The sequence below is a fragment of the Cydia fagiglandana genome, chromosome 7, assembly GCF_963556715.1.
Source record: "Cydia fagiglandana chromosome 7, ilCydFagi1.1, whole genome shotgun sequence".
Classification (NCBI taxonomy): domain Eukaryota; kingdom Metazoa; phylum Arthropoda; class Insecta; order Lepidoptera; family Tortricidae; genus Cydia; species Cydia fagiglandana.
This window is the reverse complement of record NC_085938.1, coordinates 3253064-3278044: the sequence shown is the minus strand read 5'-3', so window position 1 is coordinate 3278044 and position 24981 is coordinate 3253064. Positions and strand designations below refer to the sequence as shown.

General features: G+C 36.3%; 2 protein-coding genes across 2 annotated transcripts; both read right to left on the bottom strand.

Moving 5' to 3' along the window:
• Nucleotides 1-1038: 1038 nt before the first annotated feature.
• Nucleotides 1039-7488, bottom strand: LOC134666169 (very long chain fatty acid elongase 7-like). Its single transcript, XM_063523323.1, has 5 exons — nt 7431-7488; nt 4975-5174; nt 2628-2702; nt 1762-2061; nt 1039-1269 (listed from the first exon to the last, which is right to left on the bottom strand). The coding sequence occupies exons 1-5, from the start codon at nt 7486-7488 to the stop codon at nt 1039-1041; spliced, it is 864 nt and encodes a 287-aa protein (XP_063379393.1).
• Nucleotides 7489-19960: 12472 nt separating this feature from the next.
• On the bottom strand, nt 19961-24764 carry LOC134666168 (very long chain fatty acid elongase AAEL008004-like). Its single transcript, XM_063523322.1, has 6 exons — nt 24688-24764; nt 23643-23833; nt 23037-23117; nt 22400-22551; nt 21628-21778; nt 19961-20245 (listed from the first exon to the last, which is right to left on the bottom strand). The coding sequence occupies exons 1-6, from the start codon at nt 24749-24751 to the stop codon at nt 19961-19963; spliced, it is 924 nt and encodes a 307-aa protein (XP_063379392.1). The 5' UTR covers nt 24752-24764.
• Between the last annotated feature and the right edge of the window lie 217 nt (nt 24765-24981).

Sequence of the window (24981 nt, the reverse complement as noted above, 5' to 3'; positions counted from 1 at the left end):
AACCGGTTAACCCCGGGTTAGTGGGATGGTGCAAGAGGCGCTTACAATAAAAAATAGAGCGCCTTTGATACAGGACTGCTACCGAGAAATTGAATTTATAATACAATACAGTGTAACAATACAGACAATAATTACTTATACAACATTAAGAAAAACAATAAGATTGACAGATACTTTTGATCACGAAGTTCCCTATTTATTTGGAAAAAAACGCATTATTTCATCCCCTAATATTGATACTGACTGTACTAAATATTTCCTAGCGGCCTGACTCAAATATCGCAATTTTAACAGGGGCGGAGATACTAATTATTATATCACTAAGGCCCACTTCCACCATTCCACTAACCCGCGGTTAACCGGTTAAACCTAAAGTTACTATGGTTACCAGTACATTTTGATACTAGGTTAGGCTTAACCGCTTAACCCTGGGTTAGTGGGATGGTGCAAGTGAGCCTAAGGGAGGGTTGCGCCAAATTCAAAATCATCTCAACTTTTAACTGAATAACAGACGGTTTTGTGCAACTGGCCCTAAAACTTAAAATATACTGGTAATTTCAAAAGCTAAATAATAATTCGATTAAAGACTAACCAATCTAACTATGCACGATTTGTAATTAAAAAGTGTAAGAATGTCGTCATTAAAGTAAAAATTAAAATATGACATTGATAATGACGCGTTGTTGTAAATTTCATTCGACAACGTGACGTGACGAACGCGTTTGCATTAAGTGTTATTTTGTATGGAATTTTGAGTTACCAAAGCGCAAAGTTATCAAAATCCCATACAAAATGAGAATTAACGCAAACGCTTACGTCTGCCGGCCTAGCCAAGGTTACAATCGCTATCGCTTCGACAACGAAAAGCATTCTGTCTCTCTATCACTCTTCCATATTAGTGTGACAGTGACAGTTGCGTTTCGATCGCTACGGAGCGTAAGCGATTGGCATCTTGGCTACGCGGCCTGTCACGCTCTCGAATGAAATTTACACTAGTGGTTCTGTTCAAGTCGATGCATAGTTAGCTTAGATGGCATCTTATTGCACTTTAACATCATTCTCTTGAATCATACAAATACCTAAAGGATTACTAACATTAAGCCTAGTCTTTGAGTTTTTCTTAACATAGCTTTGCTTGTAAAAATTGGCGAAAAGGACTAGAAAGAATAACGTGTTGCAGACTATGAATATGGCGACTCCTTTAGAAGGAGGACATTCTGATAGTTTTACTGTGATAAGGTACTGAGCGACGATGGAGACGAATTGTACCTGCAAAAAGGAAAAATAAATTTAAGAAACCAAGGGTTATTGGAATTACCTAGTCCGGATTAATTTAAACGCATAGAGATGTCATTATTACTTATTGAAATTATTATTATTGTCAAATGGTTTTTCGCACATTAATTCCAAGAATTTAAGTGGTTGAACTAAAGCGTGCCCAAAAAAATACGTTGACAAAATTTTTTATTTCAATAATTTTCTTACTTCACGTAGTTTACAAAATGTCATAAAAAATTCAAACTACAATCATTTAACTATAATAAAACGTATTATCTTCAAAATACACAAACACAAATTTTGTTAAAATTATCAAAACAACATTAAGAATGCCGTAATAAAAAAAAATGTGCCTACTTTTTGGCCACCTGTGCAGCCACTGAGACAATTAAAACCGAGAAATATTCACTTTTTTTCGATAAAATCGAACCGTTTTACCCAAAAAATGTTCTTCAAAATCTTAATTAAATTAAAGATACCCACCAGCTGAAATGTAGTCATATATTTCTTCCAAGTCAAATACTTGGCCACTTTAGGCCCCAACGCAGCCAAGCCATAATACGTGTACATGAACACATGTACCAACGAGTTCAAGAACCCGATAAACAGCACCGTTTCCGACGGCGAATATTTGAAGAACGCCCAGGTTCCGACCATCATGATTGAGTGGTGGTATAAGTGGAGGAACGTCACTTGGTTGTCCTTCTTTCTGAGTACGAAGAAGACGGTGTCGAGAAGTTCTGTGATTTTCGCTGCGAAGTATAACCAGATTCCGAAGACGATCTGAAAAGAATTAGTTTTGAGGGTCCATTGCAGTTTATGTTCAATTTGCCTATAGGTACTGGACGTATTTGGGACTTATCTATAAGAGGGAACAATAGGTACTTTTTTAATGATAATGAAATTTCCATTTCGGGAGAAAAACGGTTTCCACTAAATAAAGGGACTTTTAAGAGGGGAGAATAGCTACTATAACAACAGGTACTTTTTTGATGAAATTTCCATTTCGGGAGAAAACGGTTTCCACTAACTAAATCTTAAAGGTGGCCACTGACGAGCCTTCCAACAGTCCAAATAGCGTGGCTACAATCCAAAATCGGTCCGTGAATGTCAAAAAAGTACAATGTTTAATATTAGGATGCCGTCCATTTGGATGAATCCATTGTAACGGCATCCATTTGGAAGGCTCGTCAGTGGCCTGCTTAACATATCACTTTGATTTTGATGTCGATCGCTTCAGCGTAATATAATTATTATAGGCTCATAGATACCTTCTGTGATTTCTGTGAACTTAGTTATTACTTAATGAAATATAAGCATGGTCTATTAGAAGTAAAAAAGTTACAAACCTCCTTTCTTAGCCTTTCGTTAGCCATGTGGCATTTTCGAGGCACCAGACCGAGTTCCAATATTGCTCGAAAATACTGTAAGAAAAAAAAAACACCGTGACTATAATAATATCGAGTTAATCTGCACTGATAAGCGTCACTTGCACAATCTCACAAACCCAGGGTTAACCGGTTAAATCGTTACCCCAGTGTGAAATTGTTGTGGTTACGTTGATAACCACAGGTTTAACCGTGTAACCCCGGGTTAGTGGAATGGTGCAAGTAGCCCTATGTGGGTTACTATTAGGTCGATTCTAACTTGACCATTTGTAAGGTAGGTATGGTTTTGAACTAGTTTTGATACCTACGATCGTCTTTCACTTCAGAGGACGCTAAAAGAAGCGGCACCCCCTCAATTTGTTACACCTGTTATGTTGACAAAATACGCCAAGTTTCGTAATTTTATCTCAACTACAAGGGGGTGCTCAACCACTTTGAAATTTTTCAAAGTTGTATGAAATAAAAAAAAGGATTTATTATTCAGAAATTTATTTAAGTATCTGATTTCACACTATTTTCACATATGATTTATAAGTTTTGAAGTAGAAAAACATTTTTATTTCTATTTTTTATAATTTTTTTAGATGAAATTCAAAAAACCTTACTTTTGAAAAATTATAAAAAATTTAAATAAAAATGTTTTTCTACTTCAAAACTTATAAATCATATGTGAAAATAGTGTAAAATCAGATACTTAAATAAATTTCTGAATAATAAATTTTTTTATTTCATACAACTTTGAAAAATTTCAAAGTGGTTGAGCACCCCCTTGTAGTTGAGATAAAATTACGAAACTTGGTGTATTTTATCAGCATAATAAGTGTAACAAAATAAGGGGGTGCCCTGTAGGAAAATAATAAAAAATGTTTTTTGAACCTCCCTAATCAAAACCTTAGGTACCATAACACTTTGTTGAATCTGAATCAGGCTCTAGGTCAGCACAGGAATGCTAGGTACCTTCACCACCCACTCTGCCATACATTTTATCAATTCATAAAACACTCCATAAACACACTTTCGTGACTTTGAATTAATTTCAATTTATCGTTTATGAACTTAAGAATTAATATTTATGATATTATAGGCTTTCGAAATGTGGCAGTTTGTAGGTACCATAAAATAAATCAACATTTAAAGACCTACAATACAAATACACTTTAATATAAACACTACAATAAACTTTATCACATCAACTTCATTTAAAAAATCTGACCAAATTTTTGTTTGTTTTCTGACGTTTTATCACGTCATTGTGCTTTAGCAAACGGACTCAAAATTTCTGTATAAAATCTAGTCACTATTTTTTTAATCCAACTGTTCTCTAAATTGAGAAAAAATTGCCCGAAAACACTAAATATGGTGCATTGGGATTGGGATACTTTCGATAACGGTGTAATTTTTTCAAAATTATCCCTAAATCGATGGGCCTTGTAACTTGTCTCGGAGGTTATTTCGAACATTCACTTTGACAGTAGAATAATATCTAAATAATGTACCTAATTTAGTTAGGTTGCACACGCGAATGTGCATTTCGCTTGTATAGTCACCATACGGGATTGCTATGCCATTTAGGGTCCTTGCTAAATTGGAAATTTTATAGCGTAAGTATTTTTTATTGTTTTTTATGTGCTTTTGTAATAATTTGTATTTTACTTTTATATTCATGTTATAAACAACCTAACTTAAGATGAAAAATAAATAAAGGAAATAATAAAAATAAATTTTATTTTTAACAGAATATTGCTGGGGTCTCCGCACTAGGCTACGCCTGTATTTAACTACAAATTTAGCTAGGACCCTGGCGAACCCTATACGCAAGATCCATATTGTTATTCGTCAATTATATTGACGGATTACGATATTTATTGACATGTAGGGTAGTGTATTGACAGATCACAATATTTCGCTGGATTTCTGGAAATGCTTGTGATCTGATCCTAGATCCTGGATCGTGATATTTATCTTGCGTGTAGTGTCGCGTTTGATATTTATCGCGTCAGTAATTTTTCTCTGTCTAGAGCCCATCACGTCTGCCTCGTCCAAAGAACGCTTCCTACTGACGCGATCCGTATTGATGGTGTAGGGTGTGCTGTGATCCGGCCCAATATACATAATAATTATCATGATAACTATCACAATATTTATTGACGTGTAGGGTTCGCCTAAATGGCGCTACAATCGCGGAGCGTAATGGTACATGGGCGCAAAGTGCAAGAACAAAACAACATAATTTAGATATCATTTTGATGTCAAATATTTGAATTGGCTTCCCGTCTAACATTGCCACATACCCGCTCTTGACATTTACCTTTTGTACTAAATACGCCGAAATGGCCACCTGTATCATATTGTATGCAAATAGCGTGCGTGTGAGCTTGAACGCTGGCCTCTTCCTCATGAAGGCCGGGCCTAGCTTCAGCACGAAGAGCAGGTATATAGCCAGGATCATGAGGACAGGGCCGGGGCTCTGCATGAGGGGTAGCTCGTCGATTTCCTCATCTAAAAAATAAATAAAAAATTATAATCTGAAATAGATGTCATATAATAAGAAAGTGACCAAGCACTCCGATGGTTGAAGCCAAAATCGAACTGGCCACTAGAAAACCCGGTAATTTATGTAGGTAATAGGTACAGTCAGCCAAGAAAGTGGTCTACCACTTTTCGACTCTATCATCTGATTGATAGGCTGACTGTACTATACAGTGTGGATACTTAAAAACACAAATAAAAAAAAACCTAGAATTTTACATTTATGATTAGGAAATTTGCATGTACAAAGACACACTCCTGTAACAAAAGGCATAATGTCCACCGATCTAAAGTTTACAGTGTCATGTGGGCGATGGTTGATACTTGGGTACTTACGAGCATGAACAGGGTAAATTGGCAACGTCCGATTCATTATTGGGTATTTTTGAATCATAAAAGAAAATAGTCCACAAATTTTATTTATTTTCCATTCCGTCACCACTTGGGTCAGTCAGAAACTTATTTAGGTTATTTATTTTTCGTGATTGAAAGACAAAAAAATTAATACATTCAGAGTTAGACCAAGTATAGACTGCAACAATTTTGATAGCACACCGAGTGCAAATGTTATTATGAACGTCAAACTTCTATGAAATTATGACGTAGGTATTATAACACTTGCACTACGTGTGCTATCAAAAACGTTGCAGACTTTTCTTGGTCTAACTCTAACATTCAATCAAGTTATTTGAAACAATAATTAATGTTAAGAACTCGACTGATTGAATGTTGTAATATTTTTGAAGTTTTTATCATGATTTTTCTGCAAAAAAATAAGTACAACATTTCTAGGATTCCGTACACGAAATGTTTAAATATGTAGGTACTAATAAAACGATATTACTATAGCGGCCCGATTCGAACTTTAGGATACGTCAAATATTACGGCTAGAGACGATAATAATATGGATTAGATATGTCAGTGTTAAAAGTGACATTTTTGTTTGAAGAAATATGGGTGTAGACAACTTACTCAAAAATATATGTCCCATAGTTCTTTATTTTCTGACAAAAGAGTTATGGGCCATATTTTTGAGTTTGTGCACCCATATTTTTACGCATTACTGTATATTGTACGGAACCTTTCCGATGCGGGTCCAACTCGCAATTATGATTAGAGCTATTGGGGAGTATCAAATATCAAAAAAACGACACGAAGACATTACCCTCCCTCCATTGTCAGTTGGATTACGTATGTAAAAACTCATAATTAAAAATAAAGTACAAAGATCAAAAATAAAAAAGATTTTATATATTTCGATAAAAAACTGCAAGATTAACAAACTGCGATTACGTGCATACTTGAATCACGTAACGGTCCCTTAGCCTAGTCGGTAGTGACCCTGCCTATGAAGCAGGTCCCGGGTTCGAATCCCGGTCTGTGCATTTATTTGTGTGTTTATCACGAATATTTGTTCCTGGGTTGTGGAATATTTTCTACGTATCTTAGTTTGTATTTATCTACATAAATATGTATATCGTCGCCTGGTACCTAAAGTACAAGCATTACTTAGTTTTGGACTAGGTCGTTCTGTGTATTATTGTCCCCAAATGTATTTATTTACTGGCTTAATTGTAATTAGTTAAGGCTAATTACAAATGCGTTACTTGAATAAGGAGGCCTCTTTAAAGCCAGGCAATTAAAAGGATACAAAAGATACATACATACTTAAATATATTTTAAACTTTTATTTAAATAATTCTGATAATGAAAATATATTTCTGTATAAAATTTTGCTCGTCAGATTCCTCGGCTATATCACTAGCTATATTTTTATATTAAATATATATTTCTATATAACGATATCAAATTATAAAATGTATAATTATAATAGCACTAAAGTGAGAATTCTAGTAGTAGGTATGTGTACTTGTGTAGTTATGACATTTTTACTGATACACACACACACACATTTACACAGACTTAATTTAAATACAAAACAATAGAATATATAAATTAACATAAACAATTGACATTGAAATTCGTGGGTGTTTCGCAGAAAATCTACATATAGCTATGCAGAAGTTTTACTATCATATTTACTTAGATATTTTATTTTTATTAAAAAATTTCACAAAAAAATAAGTTAGATTGATTAACCTAACACAAAATTTTCAAATCCAACAAAAATATTTTTTTGTAGGTAAGTATATTTATTTAAGGCCTATCCAAAAAAACTATGTGCTAAGTACACTAATATTTTTATTATATCATACTATGTATATTTTACTCACATTTGCTTTTCGAAAGGTCCCAACTGGCGAAGTTTTTAAGATTGAGCGCGGTCGCCATCTTTCCCTCACAGACTCACAGCTGTAAAAAAAAACTTTATCACTTAAATATAATGACTAAAATGACCAGTGACACGAGCGGTCAATACTACCGCCTCTTCAACTGTGCTGGTAAGAAATGGCGGATGACATTAGCTTTTGCCCTAACATTATGACTAGTACTAGTTTTGACTAGCGGCGTACTTTCTTTTTGGGTGGACTTTCGAACGATAGTAACGCACAGATGGACAGGACTTATTTAATATTTGCAAAAAAATCGGTGGTAAATTTTATTGGCGTCTTCAAAAATCTTTGTAAGTATAGATCTAGTGCATCATTATTTTATAACGTATTTTCACGGAAATGCACACATCTGTAGTTCATGTCTGTATAATATAATATTCTGAGAAATTTTAGGTTTTACCCAGTCAAAATTACGAGCACTATTAGAGGAGAAAAACTGACGTATTTTTTTTTAATACGGGTAGGTACATTTACTTACACTACTTTTCCACGGGCGTGGGAGTAACATAATGGAAATAAAAAAATAGTAGGTATAAATTGATTATTTTTTTTTTAGTAGAATCCATAATAGCCTACTCGTAGAATTAATAGTACTATATGAGAAAGTGCTACAATACATGTAAAGTGAAAAATGAATACTATTAACTACCTATATAAATATTATGAGTATTATGACTGTATCTTAAGGTGAATTTTTTAACATCAAAAAATTAACACTCAAGATGGTGGAAGATGACCGCTGCAATGTTTATTTTAAATAATTATTTGGACCGATTTGGTCAAAAAGAAGCGGCCTCAAATCCGTTTGCGGAAAATCCGTTGGAAATAGAGCCCACCTGCTTTTGACTGCTCGTCTCAAAAGCATGCGTCGATGAAGTTTACAATCGTTTTTTAAATAAGCGCTCTTGAATAGAATTTCCTGGGTTTGGCCGCATTGACTTAAGGTAACTTAAGTAGGTACCGTAAAATGGGGTGAGTTGGGTGAAATTTGACTTTCAAACCTCGATAAAATTTTATTTTTACCTGTGAAAACTGAATGGTGTATATGTATAATAAGCGGTTCGGACGTTTGTATTTTAGTTTGTATTTTATTTTGGGTAGTTCCATTTCATAACTTTGACGATAAAGAGGAAAACCCACCTCACCCCGTAGTGCCTCGTATTTGGGGTGAGAGGGTTTTCATACAAAGGTGATTTTGGAAGATTGTTGGATCGATTTTTTTTTATTATGCGTATTACTATAGCCCCATTTTAAATTGGAATACATTATTTTTGTAGCAGTAGCCTTAAAATCCCTTCTCACCCCCCTCTCAAACCTTCTCTCCCCATTCATAACCCAACTCTCCCCGCGAAACCTACTCACCCCGTTTTACGGTATATAGGTAATAATAATCAATTCTCGTTAAAATTCTTGGTTCCACATCCCCATTGTCCAAATAGCCGAATGTTAAAAAACCGGCCAAGTGCGACTCGGACTCGCGTACGAAGGCTTCCGTAGCATTACGCAAAAAAACGGTAAAAATTCACGTTTGTTGTATGGGAGCCCCACTTAAATATTTATTTTATACTGTTTTAGTATTTGATGTTATAGCGGCAATAGAAATACATCATCTGTGAAAATTTCAACTGCCTAGCTATCACGGTTCATGAGATAAAGCCTGGTTAAGTGGTTACAGACAGACGGACAGCGGAGTCTTAGTACTTGGGCCAAATTCGACATGTGCAACTGTCAGATTTCGCATCCACGTCAAATCAACAGTTGATTTTATTGCATACTGAGTGTTGATTCCATCAACGGTGGATAATATCATTTGGTACAACCAAAACTCAACTCTAAACTAAGAGTGGTTCGGTTTGGTTTGCTTGTCACCCTAACTGTGGATTGATAATGTCAAATTTTGACATTGTACGTATTCGAGAACTTATGATTTTTCCCACATCAACGGGAGATCAACACGATACGTCAAACGTCGCTTGTCGAATAGGGGTCCTTAATAGGGTCCCGTTTTTACCCTTTGGGTACGGACCCTAAAAAGTTAGACCGAAGGTAAAAGAAGTATGTGTGACAATACCTTCTAAGGCACGTTTTAAACATGGCGTTTTTCCTCGTGTTTGTCATTTTAAACATTCGTTGTTCTTACAAATGAGTCATGTTTATGTTTATTTTACAACCATTGACGTTGTCACACCTCACACCTAAAATAGCATTCAATAGACATTGCAAAAAAAGAAACAAAAAATTACTGAGTTTGCTAGCATTTGACACATAATCTAAATATTTAATGAGCTTTGTTTTGAAAGAAAAACATGTGAATAATTAATTGATATTTTAGAATCGGATCAACCTAACTAAAAACTGCCTGAGGAAAAATGGGCCGTGTATTGTCAAGCGTTAAGAAAAGTAATTATAAAAAAATGCAAAGGTACCTACTTATTAGCTGCAATTCTTTATTTTTTGAGGTTATAGGAACTTTCACTAGGACCTGTATAAAGACGTAACTTACTCGAGGTACGCCCTGTGATGTCGGGCGATCAATGATAACCATTTAGTATTGAATATAGGTTTACTCTGTGTTAAATAACGCATTAATGCCATTATATACTAAGCTACGCACGTGTGTGGGTAAGGCGTAAGGCGTGGTAGGTACAGACTACCTCTTGCCCCTTGAAGAAGAAAAACCTTTGTTTTAAAATTGTGCATCTAAAGCGTTCCTCTCTTTTATAGCTAGCGTACACAATGCATTTATTTTCATGGCCGACGGTACTAGTATAGTTCGTTTTTTTTAGGATTAGAAATTAGGTAAACAATCTTGATGTGTCTTTTAATTGAAATACACATTTTAAAAATAAGTTACGGCAAATATGTAACAATTATGAATGTAATACGATCATTTATATTCTTCTGCTTTCATAAGTAATAGTTTTTGAATTTTATAAAGCGTTTTTCAATTAAAAGACATGTCAAGATCGCTTACCTTCTTGCAAGTTCTTTCTAATGCTAAAAGAAACGAACTATAGTTATATTTATTAATTAGCTCAGTATACAAGGAAATTCCTTACTTTAACCTTATATATCCCACTAAAACACTCAAATACCTGACCACATAACTCACACGCAATTTCAGCAACTTTTAGTTGCTTTCGCGTTCGTATGGGATTTTGTAAACTCAAAGTGCCGTACAAAATTACACTTATCAGTCAGGCTATCGAATTTTACACTAGTGGTACAGTAAAGACAGTGCAGTCGTTACTCAGAGAAGATCCTCGAAAATCGGATTAAACCATATCAAGTTTATTCGAATTAATAATATGCGAGGCAGACTCATATATGTTAGACCGGGCCGTGTCCGGGCCGGAGCTTCCGGCGCATCGTTTTCTATGGAAAGGATCACCTGATTACCTGTCATGTCATAGAAAAGTAACCGCCAGAAGCTCCGGCCCGGACACGGTCCGGTCTAACATGAGTCAGCCGTTTAAAATAATGTTAATAATTAATATGTCAGATCCTTGCGCGAGATAGTGTCATTATAGAATACTTAATAAACAATTTATTTTATTTGCCATTTATGCTTTTAGTATTAATTTTCCCCATACTAAATAATCCATTTAACTGGTTATTGTTATCTGATAACAACAAGTTTTTTGCATGGCAAATTAGCTACTTATCTCTGTGATGGTCTAGAGTTCTAGACAATGAATAATTTCAACATATTTAATTATGTAAGTATAGAGTACATTTGCCATCAAATATATCGAAGCGGAGAAGACGCTCGCTAATATCTGAACATGCCTTTATTGTCAAGGCGTTAGAGCGCGTGTTCAGATAAATTGATCACCTCGGCCGCTCTGATATATCTGATAGCGACTGTACAGGTCATAAAATTAATAAACATGATATAAGTAGGTAGTAATAAAATTAATAAGCATGCATTAGGTAATAGAGGATTAGTCAGCAGGCTATTGAAGTGATTTTGATCTTATTGAAGTTGAAACTCTAAGTCCAAGTCCAATGGGTCCCAGCGAACACAAGGTATTCGCAGAAATCGCGAAGCGTAACTACGAGCAGGGACCGAAGAGCTGGCGGCTACCTCGCACAACGTATCATTCAGCATTGAGATACAGCAAGGAAATGCTGCCAGCATCCTTGGTACAATGCCTCAGGGGCCTAGTTCAGATCTAAGCTAGTTTTTAATTTCGTTTAGTAATGCCCATGGTAACACCACTGTATATATCTTGTTTGAATTAAAGAAATAAACCATTTTATTTATATTCAAAAAATATTCGCAAGTGTGAAAAATGTGAAAGTTTTATTCTGTGTATTTCGGAAAGTTTGTTTTAAGGATGACTCACGTGAGACCGGGCCGGGTCCTGAAGTGATCGACTATCATGTCATAGACAAGAAAGCGCCGGAAGCTCTGGCCCGGACACGGCCCCGTCTAACGTGAGTCATCCTTTAGTTATGAGTAAGTACCTGTCACTATTTATTTAGACAATAGCCTGTGTTCGATGCCATATTATCTTGCTTTGCCATACGCTTAAATATATGACAAACCAAAATCAATATTTTTTATTCTTATCTTTTATGGATGGGTACCTACTCGTATTTATTGATTCTCAGTTCGGATGTAAACGTGATCGTGAATATCTAAATGCGGATGTCGGTGTAATATGTTTTTTTCACTTCTCATGCTCAAAAAGTGCACCTTTATGTCGTGCGTAGACGACATAAAATCGCATTTTATGCTCTAGAGCATAAAAGTAAAATTTTCTTCTAAGAATAAGGTAAGTAATCAATCGGTCTCAACAGCCAAACAGTTAATTCATATTGCACAATTTTACTGAGCAATAAAATTGTGTACATGACAAAACTTGTTATATTATTTTATTTTTGCTACAATTTATTAGAAATCCGTATTTTCTGTCATTAAATTTAGTAAATCACATAAAATAGGAGTCGATTATCGTTCAAAAATGCTCCGAAATGTTTGACTTGGCAGAAAACCAATCGTCTGAAACTTTGACCACATGTTGAAAATTAAAAAAAAAAATTAAAAAGTTAGTTGGCGGGAATTGGTTATGTATTATGTTCTTTCGCTTTACGACAATTTCGTGGTGTGAATTGCCGTGAAAATGTGTTTTATTTTCCTCGCAATCGAAGTGAAAAGCAGAGTGTACAACAAGGGCATAAATGTCCATTTTTACCCTCTTCTACTATTTTCGTCTTCGAAGCGAAGACGAAAAATTGCCTCGGGCCAAAATGGGTCACTTTATGCCCTTGTTGTACAATCTACTATTGTCTATTTCATTATCAGTTGTTACACTTGTTACCGCTGTACATTTTGTTATCGCCCGTGCGTCTACCTGGCGCCAACACGTGTAAAAGCGAATATGCGAAATGCACGAGCAGATGACAACAAAATTACATCATTCTAATGTCATTAAAATATCAAAATGTAATTTTAAATAGGGTTCAAGTTAATATGAAGCTTTAAGACGAAATTACGGTCATCCGAAATGTGGATAATCATTAATTGGCGCCTAGCAGGTGCAAATTAAGTAGGTAACAATAATGTTCTAATAATGTCTAACTTAGTCACTAAGTACCTACCTACTCCTACAAGTGTGCGTAATTTGCACCGGTTGTTCGACCATTATTAATCAAGTAACCATTTAATATAAAACTGATGCCGCTAATTCAAAGTATAAATTAGTGCTATTGCTTAATGGTTACATTATTAAGTGTACAGTGTACCTATAATACTCACACGATAAAATTTCGTTTAAGAAAACACCAAGCTGCGCTCTAAAACTCAAATAATAGATGTAGCTCGAAAAGTGGCCAAGTTAAAGTGGGACTGGGCTGGTCATGTCTGCCGCATGCCGAATGACTTATGGGCCAAGATAACCACGGATTAGGTAACAAAAGTCGAACCGGGGATCCGACAGACCTCGGCGGGATAACTTGGAATCCTTTTTGAGAGACTGGCCAGATATAGCTCAAAACTGGGAAGAGTGGAAGAAGAGGGGAGAGATATCTCCATACCAAATTTCATTTAAATCGGTTCATCTGTATGAGCGTCAGTAGACAGACAAAGTTACTTTCGAACTTAGCATAGTGTATATTACTTAGCATAGAGCATTTGGGTTTAATATTATAAATAGTAGGGGATACTGTCGGTAAATAATTACCATTTTGGCTATGGCCGGCCCCAGTACGGGGAAAAATTTTTTCGCAGTGTGTTAAATTAATTAATTGAAAAGATAGACAATTCATGATGTATCGTATTAATAGCGGTGTCAATAGATAAGCTTAACCCGTATTTTTTCGATTGAATAAAAGTTACTAATTTGAACTGATTGATAGTCTGGGCCTCTTGTCGCGCTGTTATCGTTTGTCATCGTGACCGTCTCTCTCTGACAGGTTTGTAGGTAGGAAGTGTGAGTGGCGAATGACTCGGTGGAAATAAGTTACAATTACTTATTTGCTTAATCAATTATTTTAACCCGCGATTGAAACATAGTGTGACGGTAGGTGTAGGCCTATCTTTGTGTTCTACACTTGCACCATCGCTCCCACTAACACGGGGTTAACCGCTTAAACCTAGGGTTACCATGGTTACCCGTAAAATTGGACACTGAATTAACGGTTTAACCGCTTAACCCCGGCTTAATGGAATGGTGCAAGTGGGGCTTAGTGTGGGATCATATTGTGACAAACTTCGCCCTAATCCGACACATTTTTTGAGAAAATAAAAATTGTAAGCATTTCTGACTTGCCCTCGGAAAGTTTCCAATATTGCGAAATTGGAATTTCATAAACTTCTTGTATTTTGTATACACATTGAAAATTTTCATTCCAAAATAAAGATCTTAATTTTTTTTCCTGATATTTCCGAGGACTTTTCCAATTTCTTGGAATTTTTCCGTTTCTTACACATCTTTAAGCATTTGTACTAACAGCCACACTCTTAACCGTACATCGTTAACAACAAACAGTTAACAGTGTGGGCGATGGTATCACCATCTTGACTTTTGGGCACAGAAAAGCCAAATGAGTGAATTGCAAAAAAATTGTACATAGTTAATCACCTGTGAGGGGTCATCCATTAATTACGTCACACGAATTTCTAGGTTTTTTGACCCCTCCCCCCCTCCTTGTCACACTTGGTCACATTTGGCAAACCCCTCCCCCCTAGTGTGACGTCACATTTTTTCTACGAAATCGCCAAATCGAATTAAGTAAGTACCTAAGTCTAAGTATTTTTATTCTATTTTTGACGATATAAATATTAGTAATTTTATAACCCAAAACTGCTTAGGAAAGAAAATTAAACGAATATAAATGATTATCGTTTTAAAAACTTGTTATTTAAATGTACAGCGAAGTTAAAGTGACGTCACAAAGTTTGTGTCTCCCTCCTCCTCACAATATTATGTCACATTTTTTTGACCCCCTCCCTCCCCCTAAACTTGTGATTTAATTAATGGATGACCCCTAATTAGTAGATTACCTGTAGTAGATTCATTCGTGTTACGACAGTTAAGCCACTTTTATTTTTAAGTTAGATGCATGAAAGTGTGTTAGTGTATAGACTTATATGTGTACGAATTAAGTACAATAAATTAAATACAATACAATACAATTTACATAGTTAATTTCCGTAACACAAATGAATCAATTAAGTTAAGACTAATCACAGCTTCTTAACTGTGCTTAATTACGTACAATTTTTTTTTGCAATTCACTCAAATGAGAATATCAAATGAATGTATGACCTAGTCTAAACAGGTTCAAATTGAAATTTTTAACAGTTAATATCGACACAGAGGAATCATGTTTCCGATCACATTTGAGCTATAACGGTCTTCGAGTACAATAGAGACAATATAACTAATATACTTTCACCTCTTGACCAACTTCGGAAAGTAACAAGTGTTAAGATAGACTCAAAGACTAGAAGGCATTTGATCTGTATACATACATACCTAATTAATTTCTTGATTTGTATATCTAGGTAGCAGAACAGCTGCCTTCTAGCCTAGGGGAATTTGAGGCTAAAATTAAACAATATTTAAATTGTTGGAGAGAAGAGAAACCTACCGAGGACCATAGAGAATAGACGAGGCAAAATGATAGGTCACTTGATAAGACATGACACTCTGCAGTATTTGAACTTCAAGATATTCACTAAGAGACGACACGTACTAGATCCATGCTAGATACGTTATAGTTTAGATATCAACTAGTTCTCTTTTGCAGCGCAATTCGGGCAACCAATGTCACTGTTACGTTAGAAATAGAGTAAGATATATATTGGAGGTGAATTGGATCTCTAAGTCATATCCTGTGGGAATAGTTCAAGAGTATCTCCAGAATCGCACAAATGTCAAATTTGACAGGTTAGATCTTAAACATATCGTTATCGTATCTTAGTGATGTCTAAAAGATATCTAACAGATGTCTATTTCATAATCCAAATCGGGCCCACTTTCTTTAAAACAATATTAGAAGGCAAAATCGAAGCTAAGAGAGGAAGAGGAAAACCACGAGCTAGCTATACACAACAACTAAAAGCAAAAGCAGCTGATCATATATAATAGCTTCTTACCGACTGGCCCAGTTAGGCTGCCTTGCCACTGAGGCGGAGATGAGAGGAGACATATGCGGCTTTCCATCACAGAAGGGTCCATGTGCTTCAAATGCAATAAGGGCCTTTTTAACTGAAATTCCAACAGAAATTCTGATAGAATGGTACTTATCGCACATGAAGCATAAGGACCCTTCTCTGATGGAAAGCCACATATTGTCGTCTAGTACCCATAGCTGTAAAAGCTCTTTAGGGCGATTGTGCACTACAATGAATTTTATTGTCCGGCAGTCCGAGTTTTCATGGTCCGATATGGCATGAAAAAAACGGATGATTGGCTTGTGCACTTGTCCGTCTTTTTACTCGCAGGTGCGGCGCAGTGACATGAAACACACACCCCCCCTAGCCCGCCCCCGCCCGGCCAAGTCATGAATAATACTCAGACGCAGTGCACGTTTAAACACGTTTTTCATAGCTGTCATCTCGGACCGGAAAAAAACTGTCCGGAATGGGAAAAAGTAAAATGTCGGACGGTAAAATTACATCTAGTGCACAAGCTACTATATACATTTTCTCAAAAATGAACGGCAAAGTCGACTTTGCCGTCTAAAAAATAGGTCGCGAAGCGCGTAGTTTATGGTCAGTCAAAAATTAAAAAGTTGCAGTCTCGATTTTGGGACTGCAATGTTGCATACAAATTCCATTATTTGTCGAGTTCCAAACTTTTTAAGATTTGAAATGGCCATATCAAATAAAGGCACAGGCCCATTAAACAGCCAAACAGATGATTAGTACCGCGACTATTTAGTTGTCTCAAATAGGTTGGCGTATTTTCGGCAGAAAAATACACTTCTATTTTTTTATTAAAAAAATAAAAAGGCGGCAAGGGCTTTTTTCTGTGAAAATGTATACGTAAGAACGTTGGTTTTGTAAAATATTTCTATGATATTTATATTTCTTGCACCATTTTTGAGAAAAGCACTATAGTTATATGACTCGGCTGGAAGGCTACTTGCTGGCTTCGGATTCAATTAAACGGACGACCTTGGGAGTCCGTTTAAACGAATCCTCAGCCTGCAAGTAGCTACTTCCGAGCCTCGACAATAATGTACTATTAATGGCGTGCCATATCGGACCGTAAAAACTCGGACTGCCGGACAGTAAAATTCATTGTAGTGCACAATCGCCCTTACTGTGGGACGAGGTTGGTTTATGTAAACTTGTTCTATAATATTTTTAAATTTATTTATTAAACGGACGAAAAAATAATTGTGTTCGTTAAACCTGTCTAGCCGATTTGTCTGCACTAATTAATATTAGAATAATAGATTAATAGTAGAGCGAGATGCATTAATGTCATTAATTGTAGTTTTTAATTTTAGTTTATAGTTGTTTTTTTTTTTTTTGTTTATATTACATGTATTTCTTTATGGAAAAAAATATTTAATGTCATTGCCAATCTTGTGATAGAGTTAAACCTGAAAAGTCTGCAGCGATTTTGTTAGATCACGCAGTGCAAGTGTTATTTTAAACGTCAAACTTCTATGAATTATGACGTAGGTATAAATAACACTTGCATTGCGTAGACGATCAAAATCGCTGCAGACTTTTCTTGGTCTGCTATCGGTCACGCGTAATGCAAATGATACAAGTACACTTGATGTCATTACAAGATGGAAAGTTTGAACTACTTAAATAACGAGTTTATGTTAATTTGAGTGACATTCCGAATAACTTCGTATTAATTATGTCGTGGATGAGTTCATAGGCATCAATTACAAGCAGAATACATTTTTTTAAGGAAAAACTGTGAATTATTGTTTTTAAGGGCTCGTAAAAAGAAACGAGAAAATTTTACCCATACTTACATTAAAAAATCTTAACTATTGGTATGTTAAATAATATAGTTATTTACGATACAAGTGCGGAAAAACTAAATTAGAAACGAGTGGCGACACGAGTTGCGAATAACTTATTCGCACGTGTATCGTACAACGTTTTACAGTATTTTATGGCCCTTTAAATTATACACAATCATTTGCAACACAACTTATAATCAAAATAAATCTGACCATAGTAATCCAGCGTGCAAATGCTGCTAGCATCATGGGCACCTTCGCACCAGGAACGGCAGGGAGCGTTTTGTTTATAATAAATAGTTTTAATTTAATTTAATGAAACTTACTTGCCAGTCCCAGTTTATTTAACTCCAAAAAAATCTACTTAATATCTGTTTTATTCGTATGTAGATTTCCTTTCTTTTTTGTTGATTATAATCAACTATACTTGACACGAGATCACTGAACACGTCAATTCCATAAAAAAAATCACTCGATCTAAGGTATGACGAAATACTCTATCGTTTAAATCTGATTCGAATGACCATCAATCCCGGCCTTGGACAAAACAATTAGCGACCTATGTCACCCTGTATGCACTGGCGAGCATTGTTAACACTCTGTTAACGAACAATTTCAAACCTTATTGCCAAGCATTAAGGTCCATCGATGGTGATATAGTTTTGATGTGTATTTGAATAGCCCTTGCGTCCCAAACTTCCTTCGTGTTATCAGTGCGTCTCTAATGCGAACAATCACTCACATACACTTTTTAACCCTTTATGATCAAGTCCTCGAATCGAAGCGAAGGTGTCAATAAACAGAAGTCTAAATAAAATCATTCAAAATTTTCCAAATCGTACTCTCATAAATAATGGAAAGTAAATTTTTCAAAAGTGGTGCTGGTTTCATTAATTTCATGTGTTAATTTTTTTGCGGTGATAATGGTACTGCCACTACCTATGGTTTGGATGATTTAGAAATTTAGAAATAGTAAAAAAAATATATTAACCAAACAAAATTACATACTTACTCGTACCATCAAATCCACAGCGCAGCCTTCGGCATGTTATAGAATACTCATCCACCTCAGGTTTCGTCTAAACATTATGTTAATTCACACATAAGTCATCTGCAGCACGCATCGTCAAAATTCTTCTGAATACCTACACATACCTACCCGTCTATACCTAATAATAAACTTCATTTAGTTTTCTATTAATTCCAGTATTTTTTTCAAATACGAGTACTAGATTAATAAGTACCTAAGTACTTTCTAAGACCTTCGGCGTTCTTCAGGAAATGAATTAGAGATTCACTAGATATGAATGATTCAGAGGCAGTTTACAAACTTTTAACTACGTAGACTGAGCTGAGGAAAAAACCGACTAACAATAAGTACATACATCAAAATAGGAATGATGGAAAACAATATGGACAATGCTCAATTAATTTCATGACGTTAACGTTTAATTGCTTTAAAATTGAAAGAATTTACCCGCTTTGGTTTTGGCTTGGTTTAACCCTGCATTACAGAATTAGGTGTATTCGGTTGACAAGTGATTATTTGGAATTTTTTGGGTTTTTCAAAGTAACAATTTTTATTTTGCTGTCATGACTAGGTACATCAAAAAAATATTACGTATAGGCTACCTAATGGCTACCTAATACCTACTAAATAATAGTTTTAAAAATATGCACAAAAAAGGCTAGTATAAACTGAAATATACACTAAAGAAGAAGTGACCAAGTCCACCGTTGACCAAGGCGGGAATCGAACCTGCGTCTTCAATCTAGTTGGGTAATGTTCCAAAACCATAAATGTTGATAATATCAAACAATCACTTCTTACAACTACATTTTGCTTCCCATCATGCTGACTGTACGCTAGTTGGGCAATTAAATCGAACGAGAGGGATTCGTGGGGTATATGCTAATAAAATAAACAAATTAGTGACTTTAATTAGGTACATCTACTTACATTACAATAACTCACACTAACAAAACATAAATTAAGTAAGAAAATCGTTACATCTACAATTATTTTATCTTTCATACTTATTTCCTATCCTCCTTTGAATCTCGTTACCAACATTTCCTACTTTCTCTTCCTCACAGTCTTCTCTTATTCTCTGTAATTTGACGCCATTTTCTTTAACATTTTTCACAGCGTCAACTTTAGGCTTCTTGTAGGCTTTATAATAGAAGTCGTAGAAGAGATAGTAGAAGAAGATGGAGTTGGGAAGAGTGAAGATGACCGTCCAGCGAGGGTAGCCGCAGTCGTAAAAGAGTAGTTGCGAGGAGTGGAGGAACGTTAAGCAGAACTGGACCTGAAGGAAGAAAGAGGATATTTGTGACGTTACGAGAATCTATGGCTTATTGTCGATGGCGCTTAAGCCATTATTAACGATGCTCCGATATAAATACAATGCCGCGCATTGCTGTACGGCGTAAGCCTATCGACATGGCGCATGGCGCATTCATAGATAATGCCCCATTTTTAATTTACACTTACAATAAAGCATTTACACGAGGCTGGACAAGGCCAAGTACTAAGACAATGCACTAAAATTTAATTTAAAATTTGCTTCGTCTACATTAACAATTCTATTTTATAAGCCAGTCCATTGTTTTATTGGTCTATATGTCGTAGTCAGATCGTATAATCCGCCGTATTACATTACGGCTAGCCGTTTTCAAAAACAGGGGCGTTTTGAAATGCGGCGGTTCGACGATTAGCCGGATTGTCACTGCGATACGTTCTTCAATAAGGCGGCCCACGTTTAGCCGCATCGTACATTGTAGAGTGACAAGTTCTTTTGGTCGCCTACGTAACCGGAGTTTGACAATGTTTGCAATATAATTTATTTCTACCATGGTCCCACCGCACTACATGTGTTTCTTTTCCAAAACATTTCCTTCACAACTTAAATAGACGGAGCCCCGCAAGCGGGGCTCCTATTTCTGGGCGGTTTGCCCTTCGGGCATCTGAAGTTACCTAACGAACCTAACCTAATTACCTACCTACGCTTTTTTCCCCAAAGTGTAATGTTTTCACGGACGTCTCACTTAATCAATAGGTAGGTAGGTTAGGTTCGTTAGGTAGCTTCAGATGCCCGAAGGGCAAACCGCCCAGAAATAGGAGCCCCGCGAAGCGGGGCTCCGTCTAGTTAAGTTGCAAAGGATTTTTTTTTTTGAAAAGAAACAGTCCGACAAACTCCAGATTTGATGGACACCCCAGCGTTTGTCAGGCAGCGCCACGAGTGTTAAAAATGGGAACTAAAAACTGTCAAAGCGGCGGCTAATGACTGGCTGTATTACATTACGGCTAGCCGAGTTGAAGAACGTATGGCGCCGAATACATTCCGGCGGATACTCATTCAGCCGCATTCAATACGGCTAATCGTTAAACCGCCGCATTTCAAAACGCCCCTGTTTTTGAAAACGGCTAGCCGTAATGTAATACGGCGGATTATACGATCCGACTGCGACATACATGGTACAGCACGATCAAGGTTTGAAACCCCGATTTTAGGAACTAAAAGAAGAAAGTTCAATGTCTTGGCTTGCATTGTTTAAATGAACTAACATAAATGTAACAATTTTTAACTTCAATGGTTCTAAGAAGATTATTTTTTAAAGACAAGCGGGAAAGCGTGTTAACCGTGATAATATGAAAGTCGAAAGTCTCTCTATACGAAAAAAACCTTACCATTTGAAGTGTAGTGATCTGCCGCTTCCACCAGTTCAGTTTTCTCTGGTACTCAGGACCTAGGGCAGCCAGCATGTAATACGCATACATGAAGATGTGGACGAAAGAGTTCACGAGGCCGATGAACGTGCCGTGCCCTCCGGGGAAGTATCTGGAATAAGTTATGTTTTTTATGATATATTAACATGCAAACGAGTAGACGGATTGCCTGTTGCTAAGTGATTATCATCGCCCATGGACACACGAAACAACAGAGGAGTTGTCCTTATAAGTGTGTCGCCAACTCTTTTCTTGAATGTCGCATCGCGGTCCGGATATACCACAGACAGTTCATTTCATAGTTTAGCTATGCGAGGCAGGAAGTTTCTGGAGAAATGCACAGTTGAGGACTGCCAACCATCTAAGTGGTGAAGATGGAAATGTTGCCACGTTGAGCAATGGCGGAAAGAAACATTTCCTCCATGCACTCCCAGTTGGAGGAATTTGAACTTTATCTTCGTTATTTACATTACATATTTTAATGATATACCTAATAGGCATGGTGCGACGCTGCTATTATCGGTAATAGTAGAAAATTGAAGGTGGTAAAGGTAAGTTAACAGGCAGCAGTGAGTGACTACTGCACATTAACGGTAATAGGTAATTGTATGTTTGTGTCGTCCTTTTTTGTCCCAGATGAGGATCAGCATCTAAAATACTTGAGACTATCCAATTCGTGCCAACTGCTTTGCTTTGCTGCTGCAACCAAACCGCCAAAAAAGAAGATCATTACTTAATCGCTCCCCAGGATATCATAGGCATGGCAGCGTGATGGTACAGATGGAGGAAGGTGATCTGGCGCTCCTTCTTGCGGAGCACGAAGAACACCGTGTCCAGGAGCTCCGACATCTTCGCCAGGAAGTATATGTATACACATCGGGCCGCCTGAAATTGGAACAAAAATCATTTGTTGACTTAAAATTTTGGGAGAAAGAGGTTCTCAATCAATGAGGATCGGATTTTTTATGTTCTTCGATTTCTCGAATACCGCTGAACCAATTTGGATTTTTTGATTTCAATGGGATTGACTGGCTGAAGTATGTTACAGATGGCGCCATAGGTTTTACCTGTCAATCCTACGAATAGTGTTCTTTCTAGCTTTTAGGTAAGTTCTTTGAAGTTTTTGGAATTGTATGGCCTGGATGGCTAATTCTGTGCTATCCCTTCAAGCCAATTTTCACAAAACAAGACTAGAGACAAGTAAATCCATAAAAAAACATTTTCAACCGCCTTGAAGTATCAAGATTTGAAAGTTTCCGGGAATTTTTTTCTTTGTTTCGTTGTGTTTGTTAGTAACCTGGTTATGGGCCATTTTGAAAAGATTTTTTAAAAGATTATAAGTAAATATTTAATTAAATCATTAAACTCACTCTCATTCCCTCGGGGCTGTTAGAGTAGTCCACTGGTTGGCACTTCAAACTATAGTGCCGAAGCCAGGCCGCATCTAGACCCTGAATTAAAAAAAAAAGATAAAAAAACAGCTAACATCTGCTTGTCAAGTGAAATGAGCCGTTGAGTCCATGCACTGGTCCGTACCATACTCAACATTAAATCGTCGAAGCATTTCATGTCACTAAACGATGTAACTGTAAATGTTGCACTGACTTGAAAAAGAGCTCTTGCAGTTTTTTGTACTTTCAAATTTCAATTATTTCATAGATTCAAGGAACAGGACAGTCCATGGATCGATGTGTATCTGCATGGGTCCACAAATATTCAAGATAACATAAGATAAGATACTTCTAAAAGTAAGTAAATTCATTCTCGTTGCGCTTATAACACTTAATACTGGAAAATTCCTGAAATCAGAAGAAATGTGGCTTTCCATCGGATAATGGTCCTCAGCTTTATGTGCATAAGAACCTCTCTATCACATGGAGTATAAGGACCCTTTTCTCATGAAAATATCTTTATGCATATGATGCATAAAGACCTGGAAAGCCACATAATTATAATAAAGAAATACCTCTAATCACCTCATATACTATCCAGCAGCTGACACAAACTTGCAGAAAGTTGTACACCACCAGGGTCTTCTGAAGTTGGAAGGGCGGCTTGTTGGCCATATAGCGAGGGCCCCATTTGTTCACGAACTGTAGGTACAGGAAGATGATGACCAGCCCTGGGATGGGGCTGGAGATGAGAAACCAGTTGTTGGTGCGCGGATCTGGAACAGGTTGAATTTCAATTGTGAACATTTCTTACTGCATAATTTGCTGTTAATTATAAGCAATAATCGTACATTTTCCACCATTTTTGGTGCGGCAGCAGCAGAGTGGTGTTAACGGAATTGGTATAGATAATTTCAGCTGAAATGGTAAATTAAGGTTAATATTAACGTAATTAACGCTAATTAACCATTAGGGTTGAAATTATTTATACCAATTCCGTTAACACCTCTCCGCTGCACCAAAAATGCTATAAAATGTACAATGTTTGCTTATAAAACCTACTAAGTAGGTATGTAGTTATAATTTGTGAGTTTTACAATTTGGTTTGGTTTGTTTTCATATCGATAGATCACGTGGTGCGCTTTTCGTGAAATTGCTCGTAATAGTTCTTCGTCATCTCTTAATTCATCAGAAACTGTTGAGAAAATGGCATGTTATCCATAAGAATGGCAAAGTAATTTGATGCAAATTCTTAGTTGTTTCCTCGTGTTTGCTGGTGATAGGTATTGACTTTTAAATGGTGATTTTGAATAATAAATATTCATTAGCGTACCTTTGGATAAATATTTCTTGTTTTACAATTACAGTACAAAGGTGTATTTTTGTAAAGCATTATAGGTAGCAGTGAGCGGTGGGGTCCGAGTGATCCGGAGATTGCTGGCTCAAATCCTGGCTTTTATTCGGAACTTAGGTACGTACGGAATATCATTTGTTTTTTTTACCATTAACTTAAGTAAGGAGCCTGCATACATCTGCGCAAAAATTCGAAGGTGTATGTGAGGTCCCCCAACCCTCAGTAGGCCAGCGTGGGGCTAATTTATTAATAGTAGTGAAGTTTAATAGTACATACCCGCTAGTTCTCCAAATAAATATTTGTAGTAATGAATAATAGAACTGGTTCGTATGCGCAGCATGTTTCTTTTGTGCGCTATAGTATCTTCGTTGTTTTAATGTTTGCACTGTAGCCTGTAGATAAAGAAAAAGTTGAATAACAGTAAAGAAGGAAAACTAACATTTCAAGAAGCTTTTGACCTGCATAATTTTTGATATCAAATTAAATCCCGCACAGGCCATCATTGGTAGCAAGTGTAAAAGGCACGTAGGTACTTGAAGAAGAAGTATATGTAGACTATTCTTATGAATA